The sequence below is a fragment of the Talpa europaea genome (assembly GCF_964194135.1).
Source record: "Talpa europaea genome assembly, chromosome: 12".
In the NCBI taxonomy this organism is placed as follows: Eukaryota; Metazoa; Chordata; class Mammalia; order Eulipotyphla; family Talpidae; genus Talpa; species Talpa europaea.
This window is the reverse complement of record NC_140079.1, coordinates 24,911,422-24,939,134: the sequence shown is the minus strand read 5'-3', so window position 1 is coordinate 24,939,134 and position 27,713 is coordinate 24,911,422. Positions and strand designations below refer to the sequence as shown.

Genomic DNA, 27,713 nt, shown 5'->3' with positions numbered 1-27,713 from the left:
TGGACAAGGTCTGCTTTCTGTCCTCTATCAGCATGGCAAAACTTTTGCCTTCCTCAAATCAGTCACAAAACAAATAAGGCACATTTAAAAAAAAAAATCCCCCCTTTAATTGACCAAAGTAAAGCCATGACATTTCATTTGGTAACCTGCTCAGAATTATAAAAATCATTCCATTTGGCCCAGCCCATAATGCCCAGAGCAAAACTTCCAGACAATTCTAATCCCATCGTGCTGTTCTTATAAACTGCATATTTAAAAAAGTCTTCAGCGTCCTAAATGTGGCGCGCTCAGTGCGAAGCATATAAATGGATGTAGTATTTATGTCCGTGACAAGCCTCGGTTATCCAGGTCCTTTACCTGCAATATAAAGATGTCAGTTAATATTTACAATCAGGTCAACTTTGGATAGCTTCTCTGAGCTGAGTTCCCCCAGGTGGGGAGAGATTATGTTGAGTTCTGCTGCCTGGTTTGACTTTGTGACTAAATGAGCACTGGTTAGACTAGCTACTCTGCTTAGCCTTTAGAAATACTTCTGTGAGGAACAGTATAAATGATCTACCCTCTAAATATATCAAGGATTCTCAGTCATTTCCTAGAGATATAACACACTCCTACATGACTCTCTCTGCCATAAATTCTTCAGTGGGAGAGAAAATGTTTGAAAACACACATTTTCTTTTTCTCCCTCCCTATCCCCAGGCCCACCTCAAGCTTAATATCATCAAAAGAAATCAAATCCAGCCCCAATTGGGAAAATATCACTAGAACCACTACCAAACATGACAGCAGACTGGGGTGTCTACTCTCTAACAGCAATCTAAAATAAAAAGAATAAAATTCTGAGTGCATTGCAAGCTATTTTTCAGATATTCAGAATGTCCCTATTTTAGAAATATATGGCCTATTCTTAAGCATAAGCGCACACACACGAGTTGCTTCCTGACAGTGCAGCCTCTGCTCACCTTGTATATCCTCACTAGCCAATGTTCTGTGGTGTACGCTTCCTCCAGGACATCAAGCTCAAAGTCTTTGTTCCCAATCTCAGCATTCCGGACACGGTCAAAGCCTGGTGGACGTTCTAAAATGGGAGGAAAAGAGAAACACGTTTCTTTGTACAGTGCTGATGTCCTAAGGAAACAGTAAAACAATCTGGTAAATCATCTAATTGGAATGTTATTCCACTAACTGCAGTTTCTTTAGATAGCAAGGCTTGCAAAATAGAAAAGCAAATCAAATGTTACCCTAAAGTCCCTTCCAAGATGATGCTTAGCAGAGTTCATGGTGCTACTTTTCTAAGAGGTGGGGGCAGACTTCCAAGGCCCTCTATTCCTGAGAAGAGTCCCCCAGATGTCTCTGCAATATGCTAGGTAACATTTCCATGAATCAGAGTAGACTGTATCAGAAGCCAAAGAGCAGTATCCGTTTCAGAAATGGTCTCCAGTGCAGAACCAAGACTAAAACCAGGATATTCTCAAGGTATCAGAAGAATGTCCTTCATCTCACTCTACCAACCTCAATCCCTTCTCCACAGCAATACCTTCTAATGAGAGGCACTACAAGGTAATGATTTGTTCAAAGCAGAATTGAGAACCAGACTGCTTGAGTTTAATCTGACTCTGCTACTAGTTATGAGACTTTGGGCAGGTAAGTAATCTACCTGAACCTCCATTTTCTCATATATAAAATGTGATTAGGATTAATTAGTATCTACCTCCTGGGGTGAGAATTAAGAGAGACAGTAGCATTAAGAGAGGTAGTATCTACCTCCTGGGGTGAGTTAACAGATGTAAAGCACTTAAGAGTAGTACCTGTAATATGTAAAACACTATCTCTGTGGGCTATCAACTGTTCTTACTTTTGTCACTAATGTTATCATGAATCACTCACTAGCTTCTGTGTAGACCTGTCCAAAGCGGTAGTAACACATCTTATACATGAGGCAGTTGAGCAGCACTGGAGAACCCTCACGGTCCACACGGAATTCCCCAGTTGGAGTATAATAATCATGCTCCTTGATATGTTTGCCGGTGTCTGTGCTTCCTCCAATCCGAACCATCCACAAAAATTTGTTGATATCTGGGGAAAAACAGGAAAAGAAAGAAGTGCTGTATTACAAACATTGCTACAGCTAAATGACCAAATGAAAAGGTCATTATTTCTAAGGAAATCCCCCCAAAATATTTTTCATAGAGAAAAGTACCATTATAAAAATAGGAAAGACAATGTGTGGGCAAAACTTTTTCCTCAAAACATGTAACTTTTCCTATAGGCTGTTGAACTTCTGAAATCCTATGGCCCACGTTTAAACCATCATTGAAATATTAGCTGGGACTGCGTTGTTGAGTACAGTAGCTACCAGCCATGTGAAGCTACTGATACTGGAAATGTTGCTGGTCTAAATTAAGATATGCTCTAAGTACAAAACACATACCACATTTGTAAGTCTTAGTTCACAAAGTGGATAAAATACCTTGGTTATATGTTACATTTTATATATATATATATAGGTTCTGTTAAATAAAATTATTAAAATTCATTTCCTGTTTCTTTTTATTTATTTGGATATAGCTCATAGAAAAGTTAAATTGACATGTGATTCCCATTATATTTTTATTGGACAGCAATGACCTAGGGAGTAGCAGTTTTACCAAAAAGGTAGAGAAGACATGAATATGTTCACTCTTGCCCTATGGTGGCAAAGTTACCAAACTCCAAAGCATTTATCTGAGAAGTCAACATTTCCATGTCAAACACACTTACCACGTTTCATAAATACTGATACAACCACCAACTTAGGTTATCCATCTCTCTTAGAATATGTTCCTTTTTGTATTTCCTCCACAGGCTTTAGGGAAATGGATGTTTACTATAGAAAGTACCACTGATCTCCACTGCACTTACCACGAAGGGTTCCAGAGGTTATCACAGTGGTTAACACAGACTTTGGATCTAAACTGCCTGGGTTTGACTTCCAATCCTAGGTGGGTGACCTTGAGCTTACTAACCTCTGTCCTTTACTTTCCTCATCTGTCAAATGAGAAAAATGCCAGTATCTGCAATAATAGGGCTGCTATAGCATAATGTAATATAAAGCATTCAATGTATCTTTTGTCACATAGTATGCATTCATTAAATAATATCAGTATCCTCAAGTACTGTCTACATTGTTATCTTCACCTTACAAATAGAAAAATCTGAGGCATAGACACTTGCTTAGATAACACAACCAGAAGCAGAAAACAAAACCCAGTAACTCTATTACAGAGGACTGGTACTGCAGCTTTCTGGCAAGTTTACCGGAAGCAGAACCTGGCATGCTTTAAGAATGAAAGAGTGCACAGCAAAAGGAAAGATCCCTAATATGAAAAGGCAACCTATGGAGTGGAAAAAAGTATTTGCAAGTCACACATCTGATTAGAAGGTAACATCTAAAATATATAAGAAACTCATAAATAATAACAAAACAAACCAAAAAAAATTAAAAATGGTCAAAGGATCTGAGTAAACGTTTTTTCCAAAGACAATATATAAACATCCAACAAATACATACTGTTCATCACTGACAGTCAGAAAAATGCAAATTAAAACCACAATAACATACCACCTCATGCATATTAGAATGATCATGATCAAAAAGATAAGAGATAACAAATGCTATCTTGAAAATGGAGAAAAGGAAACCCTTGAGCATTGATGGTGGGACTATAAATTGGTACAGTCACTATAGAAAAACTGTATAGGCTCTGAAAAATTAAAATTAGAACTATCATTTGATCCAGTTATACCACTTCTGGGTATGTATGTGAAGGAAATGAAAGCACTATCCCAAAGACATATCTGCATCCCCATGTTCACTGCAGTATTATATACAATAGTCAATAATGAAAACAACCATAAATAGTAATAGATGAACGGATAAAGAAAATGTGATGTGGTGTATCTACCTATCTATTCATTCAACCATCCATCCGCCCATCCATCCATCACATTTGCTAAGTGAAATAAGGCATTAAGGTATTATGCTGAGTGAAATCAGATAAAGACAATTACTGCATGATCTCACTTATATAGCACTGCATCATGCTATAGACACTTTTAAACTCTATGCTTAACAAGCTAGCAGTGTAGCTGATTCCACATAGAGATGTCTCTTAGAAGCACTGTGTTTAGCACTGTGCGGTTCATGTGTTCTCTTTTTATTAACAAATGTTAAAGTCAGAGCTATCCACATGACAGATTCCAAACAGTAACAATCTGTGACACTTGTGTAATCTGTCACTGAAACATTGTTTTTTACAAGGCTAGAGGTGTCAGATCCTTCAGCATCTGTAGTTTCTGTGAAACAGTGTATTGAGCACTGTGGATCATGTATTTACATTAAAGTACTGCATTCTTGGGCCTCCCCGGTGGCACAGCGGTTGAGCGCTGGGTTGCGAAGCTGCCCGCAGCCTCTGAGGCGCCGGTTTGATCCCCGGCTGCTCCCCGGCCACCGGATGAGGGTCCCACATGGCGCGCAGACCTCTCCTGCCGCCCGCTGCTCCCCTCAGCAGTGTACTTCGGTCCTTCTGCCTGCTCTGCTCCCCGCTCTGGCTCTGGTGAATTCTCTCACCCTCCTGCACTTCTGACTGTACCCAGTGCATGTATAAACAAAACAAACGAATAAATAAATAAAAACACATGCCTCTTTATAAAAAAAAAAAAAAAAGTACTGCATTCTTTAATGACATAAAATTAAACTCAGTGTGAAAGAGAACAGAACTGTCCTCCTGAAATACTGTTTACAATAGGAATATTGGTTACAAACTACAAACACTGGTGTATGGACCTTGTACTTCTTTTCTAGTGACTATGTCGAAATTCTAGTTAATGACAGTTAATGGCAGTTTTAAAACATAGCTCTAAGAAAGCAGTCCTGAACATAACCCTTTAGAACATGTAACCATGCTGGGTGTGTACATGAATTTGATCTGATAAATCTCTGATTTTCACAATGTTTTTATTGTCCTATACAACTAATTTATAACTAAGATATAGTCTCTCCATCTTCATTAAAACATCTGCATTAACAGTACATTCATGTACAAATGAAAAGATTTTACTTAGACGTGTACATAAGGATGCAGAGTAGCTGAGAATTGCAGGCACCACTGGTACAAAGGTAAATTGGTACTACCACTTTAAGACTCTCTGCCAGGATATATTAAATAAAGCTAAGTAAACGCATTCTTTCTAAACTAGTAATTCCACTATTTGGTATACATGTTCACCAGAAGACATGTACAAGAATATCTCTAATAGCCATACACTGAACAGAGCACAAACAAACACTAACACTAAAATACAAGCACTGTCCACTATTCACACAATGGAGTCACTATACAACAAAGATAATGAAGAATGGTACTATTCACAACATGAATGACTCTTTCAAACAAAGTACTGACCAAAAGAGCATGAAACAAGAGTATATATTGTACTCCCCCATTGGTGTAAGATCAAAACCAGGTAAAATGTCACAGGTGTGTGCATATATATGTCAAAACATTTCAGGTTATAGATTTTCAATATGGGCAATCAATTATGCTTCAATAAATCTGTTTAACAAACCAAAAATGCCATTAGAAGCCAAGATAGTAGTCATCCCTGGGAGATGGGTAGAAATACTCTAAGAATTATATCTACATTTTCTGTTAAGCTTTAAGGAAAAGTTAACATTAAAAAATCTGCATAATCAGGGCCTCCCTGGTGGCACAGGCGGTTGAAGGCAGTGCTATGAAGCTGTCCACAGCCTCTGCAGTACTAGTTCGATCCCCACTGGCAGCGGAGCAACCCACATGGTGCAGCAGACCTCTCCTGTCTCGCCTAATGCTCCCCTCAGCAGTGTATTTCCTTGGTCTGCCTGTTCTGTTCCCCACTCTGTCTCTGGTGAATCCTCTCACCCCCCACACCTCTGGCCTATACCCCAGTTCCTGTATGCATAAATAAATAAATCTTTGGAAAAAAATCTACATAATCATTCATACATGGAATATAGAGAAACAAAACAACAGCTCGGATAAAACCGAGCAATGAAAAACTTAGAAATCTGACTATGGAATTGAGGCTACCAGAATGGGGAGGGGGTAAGGAAGGGGGCACAATGGACTTGGTGGTGGTGTGGTGACATGCATTTGAGGAGGTGTAGTCCTATGCCTCTGTGTCACATGGCTTATAATGAGGTAACCAATGTTACCAACTAAAAAAAAATCTGTATAATTAAGATCTCTTGACTATAATTAAGATCTCTTAGACTATTTCTTTTCAGACTTAATTACTTTCTCAAGTATCTCACATTCTAATTTTCCCAATAAAGACACATTCACTCCAGCAGATAATAAAAGGCTGACTAAATGATTACCAACAGTGGTAAAGGATAAGATTTCAAGCAACTAACCTTTTCTACCCCTCTCACCCATACATATTCATATATATATAAATACAGACACACACACGTGTTCTGTAGTACTTGAATATACTAATGAGAGAGAAATTCTCTGTGTGATTATGCACAATAGTGCTGGCGTGTGTGGAAGTCGAAGTCTGTGGACACACGTCCCCCGTCATCATTCTTTCTCTGCTTGTTCAACACACATGAAAAGCAGTGTTATTACTTTACACTTTAATATATACTGTCTGAGAACTTGTCAAGTTTATATCAGAAGCCAGAGATAATCTAATATATGAAAATCTTTAAGAAGCAGCTATATATTCAAAGAAAATTAAGATAGAAATGAGGTAAACATTAACTGCAGGAAAACAAATTATTCTAGATAAGAATTTGACCACAGTGTACTGGCTGACTCAGCAGCAAGTAATATTTACATAACCATGATTTTGAAAAAGTTATTTGAATTTAACTAAAAACTGGAGAAAAGTAAATGTGCTGAGAAGATGTAAGAAGGAAGGCAGGGTGGAGGACAATATGCCAGGAAGAACTAAATTCCTTCTCTATAATAAGAAGCGATGCAGTATATCTACAATGATCAACCAATGATCATATTATTTAGAAATATGAATGTGAGTATGAAGAAAACAACTGAAGAAAAACTGTTTCTGAGAATTGATGTTATAATGGGACTACCACTTTTTATTGTAAATCTTCAGAACTATTTAATTTTTTAAAGTACAAGCAGGGTTTTGTTTTAATTTTTAAAAGATTTTTAAGGCAAAGAACTAAATTTACATAATTCTTCTAAAAATATGGGTTTTCTAATAATCATACGGAACATGGAAACACGTGTTTCATATTCACATATAAATGTACCAAAAATACTTTAAGTTGGCAGAAGATTCTATATTTAAAAACACTGAATTGCAATTTCATTCCTAGAAGCCTTAGATTATTTGTTTTACTGGTTGTGGAACTACACTTTGTCTTTAGACAACAATAGCATGCCATACCTATTTGAAAATTATTTACATTTACATGCTACTTGTTGCCAAAAAATAAAACAACCAAATCTAAAATTACGAATCACTTAAGAACTTCGCCAAATAAGAAAATAGCAGATATTGGGGGGGGAAAAAAAAGGACTGGAAACAGAATCAAGTACATTACCATCAGAGGAATACCCAGTAAGGCCTCCAAAAATGACCAGCACGTAGCTGACATCAAGCTCCCTCATGATCTCATAGGCTTTTTCTTCTGTGGATGCCATTGCCTAGAAAAATATACATGCATGTCTGAGAGCAAAATTCTAAGTCATGTGATCCCTCATGAAAAGGTATTTCCCATTAGACACTGCACCAAACACTCAAATGATGCGTTCACCTCACCTGTCCTACTCGAGAAATGTGGGTATTATTCCATGTGTTATTGTCCACTAAAATCGTCCGATTTGCCATAGCTGTAATCTGGTAGCCATAATCCCACCATGACATGACCTTTGCATCCTGAAAGAAGAATGGGAAATGCTCACTGCCTCCAAAAATCAAATACTAGAGAAGGAGAAAGGCATCTGACAGGTAGTAAGGTGAACTGATAACTTCTTCACAAAAGAAAGCATGCCTAACCAGAAAATAAACCGTGGTACCTGATCTTAAATTTATATACAATCATGAAATCTCAGTGCAAATTATACAACCCAACATTCCCAATACTTTCATGCCAAATCATCTTACCCGAACAAACATAATGGGGTGGGAGGTGCAGGGGATTGTGCACTACTTCTAAAGAAATAGCCTTCTATTAAATAAAAAACACTTAATGATGACAAAAACCTGGTATAAAGGTGAGAGGGAAACAGAAATCACACAGTATGATGGATAAGGATTAAGAAATTCTTAAAGTCTTGACTCCTTAAGAATCTAAGTCAAAAGTGATATTCCCAATAGCTGTTGCAAAGGAAATCACTTCAGATTCTCCAAGGTATAAAATGTCAGATGTGATCAGAGGTAATCACTTTATGGAAGATCTGCATTTTTTCCTCGTTTCTACTGGTAATTAATATCTGGTTTTTCTGCAACAAACCTTTATTATTTATTTGTAACTTTTTCTTCTTTTATATTTGGGATAGTCCACCAACACGATAAAATCATGATGTTGTCAATACAAGTGTCCAAGCAAAGTCTAGACAATCTCCAGTAAGGGTCACTACAGAAAAAATCCTGAATTGAGAGGTTGATCTTTAAGGCTCATTTAACACCAGGGTTGTATACTCCCAATTTCCCAGGTTTTCCCCACCCATCTAAAAGCTATAACCTCAAATGTCTCGCCCTTCCCTCTTTCCCCCAATGTGTTCTTCCAAATCTTCACCTCTGGAGTATTGTGACGGAGCCAATAGTATGCTTCTCTGAAGTCATCAAAAATGATCCTACTGCCATCCCCCCCACGGGCAGACAGCACAATAGAGGGAGAAGAGTAGGCTTCACTGGTCACCCAAGTTGAATGGAAGGTGTAGGTGATGAGAAAGAAAGCCATGACCAATATCATCCCACTTGCCACCTAAACAAGAAAGAAGAATGGTGCTGTAAATCAAATTGAATTTATACAACAGAACAGTTTCTTACAGTCAATAATACATATCAGAAGAACCAAGTCAGTCAGTGGTTGAGGCCATTCTGACCACTTATGATGGCATTCAACTTTACTCCTTCACTCTAAAAAAAATACATACATATTCACACATGCATGCACATGTGCAAACACAAACACAGTTTCCCAACTCTCTTCCTAGTATTACTGAATTCTTACTTCATTCTTAATAGGATAGGTAGAATCCTGTTGCTTCTTGTTCTTCTTGTCTGGACGACTTATATCCAGATTCTTCATATATGTGGATAGTACCTGGGAGACTCCAATGCCAGAAAGAATGCACATGACGGGCGCCAATACCAGCATTAGACGAACCTAAAACAGACAGGGTTAAGATCACATTCTAATCAGTGTTTTATTAATGACAGAGTCAACCTATTGGCAGATTGTGCCATCAATTTAGGGGTGTTCAACAAATACAATTTTTCAGTGAACCAAACAAATTTGAGCAGAAAATATTTGAGGACTTACTCAGTCATGCTGAGTCTTTCCCATATATACAGGAGGTACACATTATTATTAAACTACTTTGTGGCTTTTTCTCTTATCAAAAAAGAAAAAAAAACTTGACACAGTTACAGTAGAAGTAGGTATTTCTTAAACTTTTCAGTCACATGTATGTATGTATGTGTGTCCTGAGTAACAGTAAGATATTAAATGCATTTTTCAATATAACTTTTCTCCCTCCCTCCTCCATCTTAACCCCTAAAATGCATTTCTTACTGGTGGTTTAGGATCAAAAAAGTGTTAGAAACTATTACCACAATATATAAAATCTCTCTCTTTTTTTTAATTGTTATCCCCCTTAGCACATTGAATTTATTTTTTTTTAAGATTTATTTATTTATGCAGACAAGAACTGGGGTGCAGAGCCAGAGATGCGGGGTGGAGAGAGGATTCACCAGAGGCAGAGTGGGAAGCAGAACAGGCAGATCTATTGAAATACACTGCTGAAGGGAGCAGCGGGCGAGTCAGGAGAGGTCTGCTGCACCATGTGGATCACCTCCCTGGCCAGGTATTGAACTCATGCAGCAGTCTGGGGACAGCTTCATAGTGCTGTGACTTAACCCCTTGTACCACCAGGGAGGCCTCTCTCTCTTTTAACAACCTAGCCTGCAGCAGTCCTCCCAGGTCTTTCAGACAAAAAAATCATCACCCTTTTCAATACATGCAGGAAAGAGGGAAAGAAACCGGCCCAGCCTCACTTTCTCTAATACAAGTAAAAGTGTCTCTCTAACATAAGGTTAGAGAGACAGGAAACTTGGGTCTCACAATCAGAATGGATAAGTGCACCACACATACCTGAGAAGAATCAACAGTGAGCAGCTTTACAAGTTAGCCCCTCAATGCCCAGAGGGAAGCACATGCACAAGCATCATTACTTTCTAATTTCTTCTTTTTTTTTTTTAACGTTTTATTTATTTATTTATACAAGCACTGGGTACAGTCAGAAGCGCGGGAGGGTGAGAGAATCCACCAGAGCCAAGGCCTCCCTGGTGGCACAGCGGTTAAGCGCTGGGTTGCAAGGCTGCCTGCAGCCTCTGCAGCGCCAGTTCGATACCCGGCTGCCGGGCGAGGGTCCCACATGGCGCACAGACCTCTCCTGCCGCTCGCTGCTCCCCTCAGCAGTGTACTTCATCACTATGCCTGTTCTACTCTCTGCTCTGGCTCTGGTGAATTCTCTCACCCTCCCATGCCTCTGACTGTAACCCAGTGCTTGTATAAATAAATAAATAAATCTTAAAAAAAAAAAAAGAGACTCCACCATGGCCAGAGCGGGGAGCAGAACAGGCAGACTGATGAAATACACTGCTGAGGGGAGCAGTGGACATGGCAGGAGAGGTCTGTGTGTCATGTGGGACCCTCGCAGTGGCCAGGGATCGAACTGGCGCTGTAGAGGCTGCAGGCAGCTTCACAGCCCAGCGCAATAACAGCTGCACCGGGGAGGTCCGCGTTCTAATTTCTTATAAGAGGGGGAAGTGGAGGGAAAGACGGAAGGGGAGAGCACCTCAGAGTTAGGGACAGAAAGGTTTGCTAGGACCAAGGGCATTCCTCACCATTACAGCTGAAAAGTACATGCTAGTCACACCATACATGATGATGAAGATCCGGGCATCAGACAGGTTGCTAAAGCAGTAATAGAGACCAACTACAAAGCAAAAGGAGAAAGAAATAAACAGCTGAACCTGAAAGCAGAACCCTAGAAGGGAAAGTATCGTCATTATATGGTTGAATGATTCCACACAAAGAACCCAGCCATTCCACTTCCAGTTTATCTTGAAAACATAATCAGAAATGTATGCAAAGATGCTTACAATAGCACTCTTTAAGAGAGTAAAACATCAGAAACCACCTAAATGTTCTACATTAAGGAGGTAGTTATATCATAGTTATTATATAAAACATAATCCATCAATTAAAATACGGTTACAGGAGATTATGGACCATGTCTTTTTCCTTACACATCTCTGTTTCTTAAAAAAAAAAAAAACCAACAAATGATACAACTTATATATTGTTTCTCTAAAATAGTACTAAAAAACAGAAATTATGATTCTTCATGAAGAGGAAAAAAAAAATCAAGGGAAAAAACTGTATGATCTCAATTAATAAATAGCTGGGTGAATATACATCAAAATGTTAACAGCAACAGATGTGTGGGAGAACAGAAATTTTTAGTTTTTCACTTGTCTCTATTTTTCATAATAGATATTATTTCATAAGAAAAAGTTACCTTAATTAAAAAAAAAAATAAGGAAGAAAACCCCTCTGGTAAGCCCACTGATAAATTCTAAAACATACCTGGGTTAGCTAGAAGATAAGTTATATGAAGAGGTTTTACCAATCAGTCATGCCTATCCTCAAACTTCAGGGCTGCCAAATGGGAAGAAATCCAGAATGGGGTTGGAAAGGTGGGGAAGGGACACTAGCAGTACTCCAAAATAAATAAATAAATAAATTCTGAATACAAATTAGCATTGAATTTTAACTTATAACACAAATGAACAGGAAACTGTGAGGCTCTATGTGGAACTGTTTAACTTCTGACTTCTACTCTGCTTCAAATATTACAAATATATGCTTAGCCATCTTCTGTACTGCACAGGACAAGAAAGCAAAAAACATGGATGAGGGTAGTTTACTCAGTTTGAATCACATGATGATTTTTACAAGTACGGTCACTTCAGAACACAAAGCAGACTGACCTGGAAACATAAAGACGAGAAGCTGCAGGTCAAAATAGTACGAGGACCAAGTGGTAGGCTGATGCTCAGACACAGAGGCAATGATGGGGATGTTGTTCTTAGCATAAGAAGGATCCAGCAGTGAGTAGAAACGCCCCGTCCAGGGAGATATTTTTCCTGGCAGCAAAGAGGCAACAAACATTTCACAGTCACTCCTAAAACAAAAGAAGATCTGATCCTAAGTAATCACAAATTCCCAATTTAGTTAGATGTTCGAGAGAGAGGGACTAGGTTTTTGTTTAAATGCCATCAATTTCTTTGAAAATGTCATTCCTTCCTTTCTTTTAAACTTGATAATACTTTTGTCAGCACAGACAACAGAATAGTATCAGGCTGCATCTAGACTCAGAAGAAAGAAGGGAGTCCGCAGTGCACCCCAAAAGAGTTTAATATCAAATCTGGTCAAACCAAGGCCAAATTTATAAACTAAAACTATGTCCCTCAGTGCTGCTTTGAACTAGCCAATACAGAAACATGGGCAAAATCACATCAGCCTCTGAATAGTGGAGTGAGAAAAATGTGACATCCAATCATACTAACCAGCTATGGTTAAGTGCATGAAGGATTAGATGAGGCCACGTTGTAGGTTATGGCAGGAAATGTTAGGATTGCTCCCACCCCATCAACAGGAGATGGGGGAAGAGATGGGAGAAGAGAAAAATTAGCAAGATACAGTCCTTCTACCAGATGTGATTCTTTTTAATATTAAAAGCTGCTTTAACATTTTTGCTATGCTGTATCCAAATACTGGGATGACACGTGAACTTTCTATGCTTGAAAAGTAAAGTGAAATAGAAGAAAAGAATGTTTTTCTATAGTCAGGAAATAACCACATTTCTAGAGTTCATTCTCTGCCCATATCCATTTGTATTTAATACTCAGAGTAGTAAGCCATACCTGTAAGCATGAGGAGAGCTCCCACCGTGAGAAGGACAAAGCCTACCAGGGAAATGACACTTCGGAAAAGAACTTCAAATTGCTGTGGATTCAACTTGCTGCGCAGATAATCCACAAAGGCATGGATCTGGCAGAGACCAAAGACCCCAAAGGCTGCCATGTGCTCCGATGATAGAACCGGCTGTAGGTGAAAGCATGTGAAGGACAATAATGTTAGAGAAATGAACGGGTCTAGCCTAGACCTGAATTATCGTGACTTAATTCAGACCAAAGGGTCAAGTAAGTTCCAATGCCACCAAGGAATTAGAACTAGTCTAGAAGAGGATATTAATTTCCCTCCCACATTTTCCAAAGACTATATGGAGTCCCTTAATGCATAGCCTACATATTATCACACCTCTGGTCTTTGGTTCAGGCATTTCATTGGCCTGGATAGCAATTTTCTCCTTGTTTTTCCAAAATTTGCATTCATTGAAATGCTCATTATTTAAAACCCAAAGCAGATACCATTTTTCCTAACCTGCCAAACTGAAATTCATCAACTTCCCTCCATATCCTATAGTACTTTACATCTCTTCCATCACTTAAAAATTCTTTCCTTAGACCAATGGTTCTCAAATTCTAATAGTATCATATTCCCAGGGGTTGGGGGGCAGCACAGAAAGGCAGGTCACAGGGCAACCTGAAGGGATGGGTAAGAAGGGATGTTAAGACACAGGTTGCTGAGATCCACCTCCAGTTTCTGATTCAGCAGATCTCTAGTGAGAATTCAGAATTTGCATTTTTAACAAGTTCCTAGATGTTACTGGTCCAAGCACTATATTCCAGGACTACTATACTATAGACTATAGACAGTTGCCACAAGACTGCACCTTTCTTAAGGACCAGGATCATATTTTTACTTTTTAAGCTTACGTTACAAGTTTAATAAATTTCTCAACAATTAGCAAATAGCATAAAGTAGATGCTCAGTGAAGACATACTTGCTGACCTCTGAATAAGGGCTCACTTTTATAAGAGGTTTACATGTGAAATCAAACACACCACATAATAGTTGTTTTTTAACCCTATAGACTAATGTAGTTAATAGGCTTATGTTTTGCTTGGGCCCCATTAAGAAGTTCAGGGGTCACTACTATTAAATAGGATCATTAGCAAGAAAAAAAAGGATGAGAAATAAAACTTTGATCACTTGATTAACTCAACCAAAATCCCCTCCTTCTCCCACAAGCCTAAGCCAAAGTAAATCATTTAATGTAAACTCTTTGGAGTAAATAGTAACACATTCCTAGGAGCAGACTTCAATGAACAATGATACTGTTGCTTCAGTTTACACAAGCAGTCTAAGGTCAGACCTGCGAATAAGTCTTCCCATCAAAATCCAAGATAAATGAATGACTCAGAAAAAGTCATTGGAGTGCTTAGAAAAAGTGAAAGAAGCTGAAAACCCCAATGAGACTAGGGCTCACCTGGAAACCCACAAAGGAGATCTGCATGGAAAGAATGGTGCCTAGGCAGTAAACAGTACAGTAGGCCACATAGATGCGGTGGGAGAAACGTCCTGTGAGCATGAGCACCAGTACGTGGAGAGGAATCAAGTTGATCAGGAACACATAACCTCCCCAGGAAGAGACCTATGAGAGGATAAGACACACCAGTTTCTCTAAGCATTTCTACACAGACCACCAACATCACACCTAGGATAGCATCTCTTTACAGTAACAATAAATTTTAAGACAAATGATTTTAAAAGTTTAAATAACCCATTTCTTTAAGTAGGAAAATCACACCCATTACTGCAATTCAATTCCTGCAATTCAATTCAATTCAACAAAGATTTCTAGCCTCCAGTGCATGGTATTAAAGCCCAAGAGTTACTTTCATTTTATATCAATTAACCCCAAAAGGTTTTCAGAGAGAGTTCTGGAAGAAAGGCATGCAAAGTTACCATGTAGAAGTAAGCAAGAGCACACTTGGCTGCCCAGTAGATGGAACCAGTCTTTACAGCTTTGATCCACATGTAGTAGGTGAGCAGCATACAAAAAATGGCAATGCCTGCAGAAAGAACAAAAATTCAATAAAAGGCCATGTTGGCATATTTAAGAATACTGTTGTGAAACAAACTGCCTGGATGGCTCAGATTTACTACCTACTAATAGTGTAATTTTAGACAAATTAGTGTGCCACTCTTTGTTTTCTGTAAAAAGGAGTCCATAGTAGTATCTATTTCATTTAAGTATGGTAAAGACAAATTTAATCATTGCAGATAAAATAGATGGAACAGTAGTGAGCAGACAACAGTCAATCCGTAAGTGTTGACTATTACTATTCTTTGCAGGCACTGAGTCCCCTGCTAGTATAGTCCTGAAGATATTCTGCTCTACCATGCACCTCGACATCTAACCACAGTTGGATAGTATGCCCTATTGTCCCTTTCCTCAATATTTCTACTGTAGCCCCAACTTCAGGGCCTACTTCAACCTCAAGTATTTCCAGAAAGCCTTCCTTGATCCCTAAATCTGAATTAATTGTTCTCTTCACTACATCCCCAAAGTACTCTGTTCATACTTCTCTCATAGCACATAATATTATCTGCCTGTCAGCTGTTATTTTTTTTTGTTTGAATTTCTTTTTTAATAGATTATAGGCCTACATAATTTTACTCATTATCTATCTCTAATTGCTAAATTATGAACCAAAATCTTATTCATTACTAACAACATGTAACACTGTGTTTCCCCAACAACTTTTAACAAATATAAGTTGTATTATTATAGTTAAAAAATTATTATAGCTTTATTATAGTTAAGTCTATTCCTCCCAACCAAGAAAGTACTATTAAAACAATACCATTTAAAAAAAAAATTAAAAAAAAAAATAATAAAACAATACCATTTAACACTAAAAGTTAAATCTGTTTTTGCATTGAGAGATGAGCCAAAAGCAAGTGAGGAAAATTACCAGTTACCTTTTGAGAGTGATAAACAGAAAAGAATATAAGCCTGTCTGAGATCCTTCTGGTCCATTTCTAATCTTATTACTCAATATCATTTTTGCAATTGCAAAACAGATTCGAACCCAGATTTCACTGAACTTTTTGAAACTCTGTTGACTAATAAGATGAATAGATTCTTTTCAGCGTTTCAAAAGTCTTACCTTCATTATCATAAGACCCAGCCACAGATCGGGAGATATAACCAGGGACTACAGCAATCATGGCAGCAGCAAGAAGCCCAGCCCCTGCATCCTGTAAGCAAAGAGGGGGAATTGGAAGTTAATAGCCATACTTGTATGAGGGAGAAGACAAGAGCCACTAGCTCATTCTGTTTATAATGGGCCAAGAGAACAGTTCAACACTTTCCAAGGTAGATGTGATGCTAGAAAGGCTAGAGATGCTCACAGTACAAGGAAGCTAGTAACTTCACAACCAATTTCCCATGATGATACCATGTCTGAAACTGATTATGCACACATATGCTAAGGACAGACAAATCATGTGAGCTGCCAGACATCAGACATTGTTCAAAATGGACTGTTAGGCTGGAGAGCTCCCAGGCTTATGAGTCTCAAACCCGAACAGTATCTGCACCCAGGAACACCAGTCACACCTCCAAAAGCTATGCAAGGACATTCAATGGAAGTAAATTAGTAGTTAAACTAAAAAGCCGACAAAGATAGAAGATGCCAGAATTTAGACAATAAAGTTGGACTATCGACACAGGACATCTGTGAGCTCAGGAGAAAGGAGTAACAAAACATAACCCACATTCCAAAAGAGCAAAGGTTTGTCTGTTGTTAAGATCAGATTTGGAACAAGGGTAACAAGAAGGATGAAAAGGTTTCCAAACTAAACTCAAGTTTCCCAAGCCCTCATACTAGTTTATCACCTCTCAGCTATCTCCCCAACAGCACAGCCACAAACTAAGAATAACGTCAGGGAACCAGCATCAGCTATGCAGAAACCTGGAGAGTCATTATTGTGGCGCCTACTACAAAAGCCAAGTAGTTAAAGATTTTAAAGTATACATCAAAAAAAAAAAAAATCAAAAATAATTGCAAGTGACCATTTCTAGAAGAACTAACCAATTTGGAACAGTGCTTACGGTCACTTTTCCTCTCCCTTAAGTCATGAGAATTTCAAAATCTAAACCTCGCCATTTACATTTAAATGTTTTTCCCTTCTTTATGCAGCAATTCAGATTTGAACTTCAGGGCCTCCCAGGTGGCGCAGCGGTTGAGCACTGGGTTGCGAAGCTGCCCGCAGCCTCTGCAGCGCCAGTTCAATCCCCGGCTGCTCCCCGGCCACCAGAGGAGGGTCCCACGTGGCGCGCAGACCTCTCCTGCTGCCCGCTGCTCCCCTCAGCAGTATACTTCGGTCCTCTGCCTGCTCTGCTCCCCGCTCTGGCTCTGGTGAATTCTCTCGCCCTCCCGCGCTTCTGACTATACCCAGTGCTTGTATAAATAAATAAATAAATCTTAAAAAAAAAAAAAAAAGGAAGAAAGAGAAGAAACCCTAAAAAAAAAAAGAGAAAGATTTGAACTTCAAACATTCTCTCTCTTAAAAGAACAAATAGCAACATGGATGGCACTGGAAGGGATCATGCTCAGCAAAATAAGCCAGAAAAAAAAAAGGAAAATACCAGATGGTCTCACTCATAGCAGGAATCTAGAAAACTTAAATAAGGGCCCAGAAAAAAGAATAACTATAATAAAGAAAATAAAATATATTTAAAAAAAAAAAGAAAATATCAAAATCAACAAATAACTATGAACAAGAGACACTCTACTGGGGTTGGGGGGTGGGGGTGGGGAAAGGAGGGCTTGGGGTAAAAATAAAGGGGTTGTAATTGTATGGGGAATATAAAAATAAAATTTAAATTAAAAAAAGAAAGTACAAATAACTGTTAATGCTAAGAAACCACATATTCTAGGGACAAGCTGGAATGAACCCAATTCCACCCAGTAAAAGCTGTCTTTAGCCTCTGGCTCCTCCTCTGCCCTTCCAAAGCTCAGTCCCCCGCCCGTCAGTATTTAGTAGAGAGGTTCAACAACATTCATTCCCAAGTGTCCTGTCACCCAAAATCCTTCACCTTGAGCTCTTTGGTAAGGTGGTACGTGACGATGGTGGTGAAGGAAGAGAAGAGAGGGGCCAGGAACACACAGACATTCCGAATGTCGATGGTGATGTGGAAAAAATGGAGTACATGGTAGATTGCAGCAGAGGTGATCATCAAGCCTGCAACAGAAAGAAGAAACCCTGTTAGGTTATCCCAGCAGCATGAAGAAATGAAAGAAAGGAGAAAGGGTAACCCATGTACCAATATAGTGACGAAACAGGTCCTGGACAAACCACCAGATCCTAACCAGAATACTAATACTATAACAACTGTAGTAGCACTATACATTTCTCTGTAAGGATTCAATCAGAAGTCCAGACTATGAAAAACCACCTACCCCCACAATTCACACATGTTCTCCTATGTGAGATCCACTTTTAGGGATCTGTCATCAGAATGAAATTACAAGTGTCACAAATGAAGATAATTAGAAATAAAAGATACTGTTCCATAACATGGGAACACCTTAGTTCTACAGAAAAAAAAAAAATCCTGTTCATCTCACCTGGGTAAATTGTTCCTCCAATGATTCGCCCCAAAGGGTACCAGGCCCGGTCATCGAACCAATTATGGAATTTATAAAAACCCTCCTCAGCCAGGAACCGGGTAGTCCGATAATTAAAATACCTATAGCAAGACAGAAAAGCTCTGTGTCTCTTCCTCTTCATTCTCAAATACTTATACGAATTTGCAGTGAACTTTGTTCCTCAGGTTACACCACAGAGGAACTTATCATTGCTCCAATAAATGTCAGTTTGGTATAAAAAATTATACCAAACATGGAAATAATTTTATATTAACATAAATCTCATTTCTAGCTCCACACTTGTCTCAATGAAAGCACTGCTTCCTTCATAAAGAAATGCCAAACACTGTAATAAAGCACTCAAATAGATATGTAGTAACCATTTACCAAAAGTCAGGAAATTCAAGTATCTAAGACAGGAGAGAGGAAATGTGGGCACCAATAAATGTTGGGTCTTTCCAAGTGACAGATATGTACAGAAGAGTATCTCTATACTACACACAAGGATACATGGGTAACATCAAGTGATGAGCACCTCCAAAGATACTGGTTTAACACCATACACAGGATGAAAAATTTTAACCCATTCTACAACACAAATTCCTTATTGAATATTTAAATTTGTAATGAGGTCTGTTCACGTTGTTAGTTAAAATAACTCTGAGTGCCACCTAGTAGTAACACAAAACTAGATTATATAAAAAATTGATATAAAATAGTTGCACATGAAAAGACAGTTCTTGAGGTCCAAGCTATGTAACCTCTTAAGTTTCTTGTTTAAAAAGAAATGAGGCAGGGAAATGAGGGCTTGGGGTAAAAATAAGGGGGTTGTAATTGTATGGGGAATATAAAAATAAAATTTAAATTTAAAAAAAAGAGGCAAAAAAATAAAATAAAAAAATAAAAAGAAATGAGGCAAAAAGGGCAATATGTATATAGGTATGTGTATATATGTGTATATATACATATATATGTAAAAACATAAAAAATTTAATCAAATAAAAGCAATTGTTTAGTTATCAAAGATAAATCATGACTAGCCATCTTTCCTGCCCACCACTCTAACCCTATTTCTTCCTTGGTCAGTCAAGTTTTAGCAGTTAATGAGATAGAAGAAGCAGATGGCAGAAATCTCTCTGTCCTGTTTGTCACTGATGGAAGTTATTTTGGTAACCGTCAAAGACAGAAGGGATGAGGGTAGCAGGAAGTCAACATATGTCAAAATTGTGTTCTTTACTTAATAGGAGGAGAGGCAAAGATAGAGGAGGTCTAAGTTAGTGGAAAATAGGTCTGGACTGGGCCTCAGTTTCCTGATTTGCAAAAATAAATGTCAAATCACTACCTTCACAGTCATTCCACAGCAGTATGAATACAAAGCAAATATTTTCACCTGCCTTGACCATCCTACCTCAGTGCTCATCTAGATGCCCTGAGCAAAAGCCCTGAGAGACTGCCAGTCAAGAAACAAAAGGATGTACATTTCCTTATTCCTGAGAAAAAATATAATTTGGGAGACCCCAAAGAAAGTATTTGTCGGCCTCCAAATATTTGCTTGCAACTATCTGCACAAAACAAAATGGCAAAGTTGCAAATATATGCAGGTTTTAAACTTTTGAGTCACTGCTCCATAAGCCAACTATGCTATTTTTAAGCTATCAGTGATACTTCAAGAACTCATAATTCTGGCTCTCCAGATTTTTCATAAACCTTGACTTCAGGCAATTTAACAATGACTCCAGTGTCTTGAGTCAAACCTAGATTCAAATCTTGGCTCCTTCTCTCACTAAACATGCAATCTTTCATAACCTATTCTCATCTGCAAAAAGAAGATAACAGTACCACCATTTCATTGCATTCTTATAAGGATTTAGAGATAATGTGAGAAACAGTTCTTGGAACAAAACAAATATTCAGTAAATGTCTTTACCGATTATTATCTAATAAATAAAATCCTTAATCAAACATAGTTTTATGATTTTGATTTCCTCAATGCCTTCGGACTAAACTAGTAACCCATTTTCCATCACATAAATTGTTAAATAGGGAGAAAAAATGTCATAGATCTCAGGCTTATGAACTGTAATTTTCTTTTGCGCCTCAAACAAATACCAGGCCAGTTTCCCTCAATTTATGGCACTAACTTTTAAGCAAGAGGGGAAGCAAGATATCTCTTAGCTTGGCCAGATCGTAAGTGGTAGGCAGGTGCACCAGCAGTGCCTCTCATATTTTCTATAACTTGAGAAACTCACTGGGTTAATTCCAACAGATCAAAGGGAGATAACTGGGCCTCCCCGGTGGCGCAGCGGTTGAGCCCTGGGTTGTGAAGCTGCCCGCGCAGCCTCTGCAGTGCTGGTTCGATCCCCGGCTGCTCCCTGGCCACCGGAGGAGGGTCCCACATGGCACGCAGACCTCTCCTGCCGCCCGCTGCTCCCCTCAGCAGTGTACTTCAGTCCTTCTGCCTGCTCTGCTCCCCGCTCCAGCTCTGGTGAATTCTCTCACCCTCCCGCGCTTCTGACTGTACCCAGTCTTGTATAAATAAATTAAAAAAATAAATCTTTAAAAAAAAAAAAAAAAACAAACAAAGGGAGATAACTGTCTACTTTAGAAAACTTGAGGGTTTTTTCCTCATAAATGTACAGAAAGTATATTCCCATCACTGAGAGGTAGTTTTGAGTTTAAATCTGAAACCTAAGAAAAATGAAGGTTTCCCAAAGGAAATACCAAACCAAGCACTCACGGATCAAATTCATGGATGACACTTTCAAATCTCAGGACAGCAAAGAGACGAGTGGAAAAAGCTGCAAACACCAAGGAGTTATTATATTAGTGATAATATGCCATGAAAACTAATAGTAGACAGCTAGCAGCACTATAGAAACAATAGTATTAGTGGCCTCCCTGGTGGCGCAAGGGGTTGTCACAGCACAATGAGCTCTTGTATCCACAACTACTGCAGCACAAATTTGAACCCCAGCCAGAGAGCTGACCCACACAGCACAGCAGACCTCTCCTGTCTTGCCTACTGATCCCCTTGGCAGCGTATTTCAGTACATCTGCCTGTTTTGTTCCCCATTATGTCTCTGGTGAATCCTCCCACCCTCTCCAACACCTCTGCCCTATACCCCAGTTCTTATATGCATAAACAAATCTTTAAAAAAAAAAAAAAAGAAATAACAGTATTATACAGCGTAGAGATCAAAAGAAATATAAAATAATGCCGGAAAAAAGTATTTCTTCATCCCTCCAGGAGAAACAAGAGAAGTTCACATTTCCCTGACAATGACAGCTGTATTCCCACTTAGGTAGGACACATTTATATTGGTTTACCTTCCCTCCTGATAATTAACCTCAACTTTGGAGGAAACCAAAAGATAAGGCAATCAAGATTATACTTATGATTCATGAGGAATAGAAAACCTAAAAAGCAGAGTAAATTCTGAAGAGACTTTCAAAAATATTAAGCTGGGCAAAATTGTCTTTTACAAAATTCAGTATCCAAGAATTCCCAGTTATCTAAAATGGAACTAGCACAGCATGCTTCCTGTTCTTTCCCAGGTGATCACTATTCTTGGTTTTTATGTTCCATGTGTTTCTTTGTTTGTCTTCCTAAAATTACACTGATGGGGAATAGCAAAATTGAACATATTACAATCTGCTAGAAAGAATGTGACAACATTAGAAAGCCATTCTTGATTTTTTTCAAGATTTTCTTCTTATATCCCCAAAGAACAAGAGGTCCACAGGTATACTCACATAACACAGCAGCCATTGACAGAATGAGCAGTTTCAGAAGTGTGTCCTGCTTCTCATAGGACAACCTCAAAAATCCCAGCTTAGTCATCTTGACATCAATGGGTGGCAACAGATGACAGGCAAATAGCTAAAATGGAAAAGTTAAGACCATAGGATATTAAACATCTTCATTGTACCTAATTCATATTCATATTTTATAAAGACAAAGAATCACAAAGGAAACATGAGTTGGCTAGCAAACAGACCAGAGAGAGTCAGGCTAAGGGTCAAATATGAAGTATGATCTCCAGACAAGGAAAAAGGCACAAGTCAGGTCTATGTGTCAAGACTAAAAGATAATTAGACTATAGCATGATAATTGTATTTATCACCCCCTCCTAGCTAACAAGTACACAAGCACAACTGTCAACAGTATGATACAATAGGAGTAAAGAGGGAAAACAGGACTATATAGAGTGGGGGTGGGGGGAGGGTTGGCTGGGGATATGCAAAGAAAACGGGAAAGACTGGAGAGAGAAAAAAATAATGAAATGGAGAAAGCATTCAAGAAAGGGCAGCAAGTTTGAAAGAAAGCAAGGGGTGAATACTGAGTACAGAAGTGAAAGTAGAAAGAAAAGAAATAGAAGTCATGACTTAATCAGTACACTTTACAGCCCTAATTTTCAGCTTCAACTGACTGCCTACAAGATTTTTCTTGTTCCAGATCTCAAAAGGGTTCAGGTCACTTAAAAAGCATGATTGATTACTAATGCAGGTACAGTGATGCACATACACAAGCAAACAGATCATTGTACTTTCAACCCCATAAATCACACTACTGCTCAGATCTAGAGCCGCTTCCATTGAGCTATCTCAAGGAATCTCTATATTTGACACTGCTGGTGTAAGGTACTGATCCCAGAGACAGCACATGGAATCAGATGACAGTCTGGAGGGAAAAACTTAAGGGGTAAAAAGATTTAAAATGATGTTGAGGGCCTCCCCGGTGGCGCAGCGGTTGAGCGCTGGGTTGAGAAGCTGCCTGCAGCCTCTGCAGCGCCGGTTCTATCCCCGGCTGCTCCCCAGCCACCGGAGGAGGGTCCCACATGGCGCGCAGACCTCTCCCTGCCGCCCGCTGCTCCCCTCAGCAGTGTACCTCGGTCCTTCTGCCTGCTCTGCTCCCCGCTCTGGCTCTGGTGAATTCTCTCGCCCTCCCACGCTTCTGACTGTACCCAGTGCTTGTATAAATAAAATAAAAAATAATAAATAAATAAATAAATCTTTAAAAAAATAAAATAAAATGATGTTGAGGGGAGCTGTCTGTAGACCATTCAAAATGGAGACTACTTGATGGCAAGATTTATTAGCTCTAAGTTCCCATGGGAGGTTAATTTTTTCAGTATAATACAGTACTTTCTTCTTAAACCAAATCCTGGTCAAGAACCAAGTAACAGGACCTCCCTGGTGGCACAAGGAGTTAAGAGGCAACCTATGAAGCTATCCGCGGCCACTGCAGCACGAGTTCCATCCGCTGCCAGGGAGCTACCCACACGGTGCAGCAGACCTCTCCTGTCTCACCCACTGTTTCCCTCAGCAGTGTATTTCAGTCAGTCTGCCTGCTTTGTTCCCCACTCTGTCTCTGATGAGTCCTCGTACCTCCCTCCCCCCAACACACATACCTCTGGCCTGTACCCTAGCTCTTGTATGCATAAATAAATAAATCTTTAAAAAAAAAAAAAAAAAGAACCAAGTAATAAAGTATACGCAACACTGTTTAAGACTGCAGGGGGTGGAAAGGAAACTTTATTAGTCCTTATTTTTTTTTCCCCCACTGTTACTGGAGGGGGAATAAAAAGGGGAAAAATTAACACTGGACTAGATGGAAGGCATTAAGAACCATACATTCCTAGCTCCAACACTGAGCTGTCAAGCATCTTTTCTATAATAACTGTCCCAGGAGAGCAATTTAACTGTGTTCTTAATTATAATCCCAAAGGAAAATCTTATCCTGCAGTAAAAAATAAACACCTAACTCCAGGAAGCCAACAGTCCTGCCACATCCCTCAGGTTTCTGCTTGTTCTCTGGAATGTCTGTAACAGAAAAACTTACCACCACTAAGTTGACATGAGCCACACACCCAGGAGAGTAAGCACAGGAAATCAGAGGACTAGTACCTCTACCTGAAAACTGAGTAAAGGAGCTACGAGTAACTAAAGGCAGGATCTCAAGACAGGTTTCATGGCGTGCTCGCTGATCTTTCTCGCACAACATAAAGGCACACACTTTCCTTAACGCACTCGGCAGCAGCACACCTCAACTGTGCCTGCAAACTGGTATCCTAGTCCCACCTTAGTTCTCGTTTCCAAGACGGCAACTTCCCCACCCCAATTTGCCCACACACATCCCCACAGCCTCTCACTTTCCTTTTCTCCCCTCCACTCACCCCCTCCCCTCGCTTCTGCTCTTCCAGTAGGTCCCACCTTCGTCTCCCACCTTCCCATAACTCAACACCCCCACCACAACCCACCGCAGGTCACCCCGCCACCTCACCCCACCCCAGACGCTCTCCTTTCCAGAACCAGTCTGCAGCACCCAATCTCCCCTCTGGCCTAGGCGCATGCCCCTTCCCGGGCCATCACATCCTCCTTTTCCAGGATGTCCCCACGCCACGCCCCACGCCCCCTCATTTGCGAGACCCGAGGCGCTGACCCTCCCCCTCGAAAACCCGACCTCCTGCACTTCGTTCAGTCCCCCTAGCACTCTGGACTGCACCTGCCACTAATGCTCACGTCCTAGCCTAAGGCCTTCTCACCTGGACGGAGCTCCTGGGCAATCCGCTCGGCTCCCTCTGCCATCCGTTCAGCGGCGCACCCAACCCTGATAGTGGCCGTCCGTCTCCCGGGACGCTCCCCATTGGCTGGAACAGGGCCGATAGGACACCTTGAGAACGCGATAGGATAGCAGAACTGTCCATCAGGCCCGGAGGCGTGGACAGAGCCGCGCTCCTGTTTCCTAACTGGACAATACAGCCATCGCTTAGCCCCGGGGGGGCGGGACTGCCTCCTCCCGTCGCGCTGTGATAGGCCGGCTGCGAGAGAGAGAGCGCGCAGAGAGAACGTGTTCCGAGCAGTTTGGTTGAGCGCCGAGAAGTGACGTGTCGGTCTGAGGCGAGCGAAGATGCCGCGGGGGGTAAGGGGGGAACCAAGGGCCGGGGTGCGGAGGGCTCTGGGAGCCCGGGTCATGTGACCGGAAGCGGAAACGCACCGGCGGACTAGACCGAGGCTACAAATCGAAGAAAAATCAGACCGGGATTATTTCTGACGTTTTTTTAAAGGTAGAGATTGACAGCTCCCCAGTGTAAGGTTAGAGAGGACGGGAGGGCAGGTCTTTGTACCTGTTCTCAGTGAGGACTCGAGCGCTCCCGCTCCAGACCGTCACATCTGTGCGGGATTTGTCTGCCAAATTGCGCTCAAGAGCGGTTTTGGACAATGCGCGCGTAAATTTCGAGGGACTGGGGAGCCCTGACCGATTGCACTAGGCAGTTCCCTTTCTCACGCCTCTGACTTCTCGACTGAGCATGCCTGTGCCAGAGGGCTCGATGGGGTCCAACTGGAAGAGTCGCAACTGCCCAGCTGCCCAGAGACGACCGCCGCTGCTCAGCGCCTGTGCCCCTGCGCAGCAGGCAGGCTTCCTCGGGAAAACCGGCTTGCAGCCTTGCTGTACTTCACCCCTCGCCCGTGAACTCCTGAACTCCCAACCCCTGCAATCCCAGTGAGCCAAAGTCACACGAAGGAAAATGGGCAACTGTTCGCAATTAGTATCAAGTCTACTCACTCTTGTTCCTCTTTTTCTCTGCCATGAAAACTGGCTGTAAGCACTTTTAAATCAGTGCTTAAAATCACGTGTTTTCAAAATTCATGAGACCAGGCTCACCCCAAAATTTAGGATTCAATAGATCTACATTTTTGTGTTTGTATGTTTAATGTCATTTTTAACAGAAGAAAACTGAAACTAAATCTAAAGGAGTTACAGAACTTCAGGTAAATGTTTCTTCAAACCAAGTTAGGTTTTTTCCCTTTAAACATGGATTCAAAATTAGACTCCTTTAAAAAAAAAAAGGTACGATTTTAAGAATATTAAGTAAGGTTCTCATTAGTTGTCCTTTTTTAATTGTTCAACATGTTTCTTAAAGGGAACATTTTAAGTTTCTAGGTGGTAAAATCAAATCAACTTTATCAAATAAGTCAAAAGATACCATTAAAGGACAAAGATTAAATTCTAAACCTACTTTAGGATGATCTTTAGTACCAGTCAATAAGGAAAGGCTTATCTGTAAGTAAAATTAAAAATCAAGACAGAAAAATCGTTATTATAAATCCAGAGAAGTATACTTGAGTTCAGCATATCATATCAATAGTCCTTCTTCCTTCTGAACTGCAAGGTTTTTAACCTGGTTGTTTCAGAAACTGTTTTTACTATTTTATCAATTGCTTAAAGTAATGCTATTTGTACCTTCCTTTTGTAAGAGTCATGTCATTCCTGTGGAGCTTTTGTTTTTCCTGAGTGTCTGTTTACCTGTTTAATAGCATTGAGCAAAACCCCATGCTTTCATCTCATCTGGAATACACTGGAGTCACAGTATTTATTTTCTTCTTGAAGATGTTTTCCCAGAGAACCCACCACTGTAAGTGTGCTGCAAGGCTCTACTGCAGGATTCTTCTCGATGCACTTGTTTATATTGTTGGGTTAGGTGATTTTTTTGGGTAACTATTGATAGTTATTTCTTAGATTTAGGTTTTCCTTGGATGGATTTCTTTATTAACTTTTTCAGAAAAGCTGGATGAAAGCAAGAAATGCATTTATTTTTGTCCTTAATAACAACTAGGTTTACAATTTATAGGTTTAGAATTGATGTTCAATAATTAAAAAGAAAACTGAGAACCCCCACATCTTGATGATCTTGAAACGGTGGGTTTTTTTTAAAGATTTATGGGGCCTCCCCGATGGCGCAGCGGTTGAGCGCTGGGCTGCGAGGCTGCCCGCGGCCTCTGTGGCGCCATTTTGATCCCCAGCCTCAGGGGAGGGTCCTACATGGTGCGCAGACCTCCCCTGCCGAGCCCGC

The 27,713-nt window shown here is 40.0% G+C and overlaps 1 protein-coding gene across 1 annotated transcript; it reads right to left on the bottom strand.

The window, feature by feature from the left end:
* Positions 1–318: 318 nt before the first annotated feature.
* On the bottom strand, positions 319–25,515 carry STT3A (STT3 oligosaccharyltransferase complex catalytic subunit A; the record flags this gene model as incomplete). Its single annotated transcript, XM_084248845.1, has 18 exons — positions 25,404–25,515; positions 22,612–22,738; positions 21,596–21,656; positions 18,838–18,959; positions 18,306–18,451; positions 16,372–16,462; positions 15,164–15,270; positions 14,685–14,849; positions 13,216–13,396; positions 12,280–12,435; positions 11,131–11,222; positions 9,233–9,388; positions 8,795–8,983; positions 7,816–7,932; positions 7,598–7,700; positions 1,888–2,076; positions 963–1,078; positions 319–357 (listed from the first exon to the last, which is right to left on the bottom strand). Exons 1-18 carry the CDS (start codon positions 25,503–25,505, stop codon positions 319–321), a joined length of 2,259 nt encoding a protein of 752 aa, XP_084104971.1. The 5' UTR covers positions 25,506–25,515.
* Between the last annotated feature and the right edge of the window lie 2,198 nt (positions 25,516–27,713).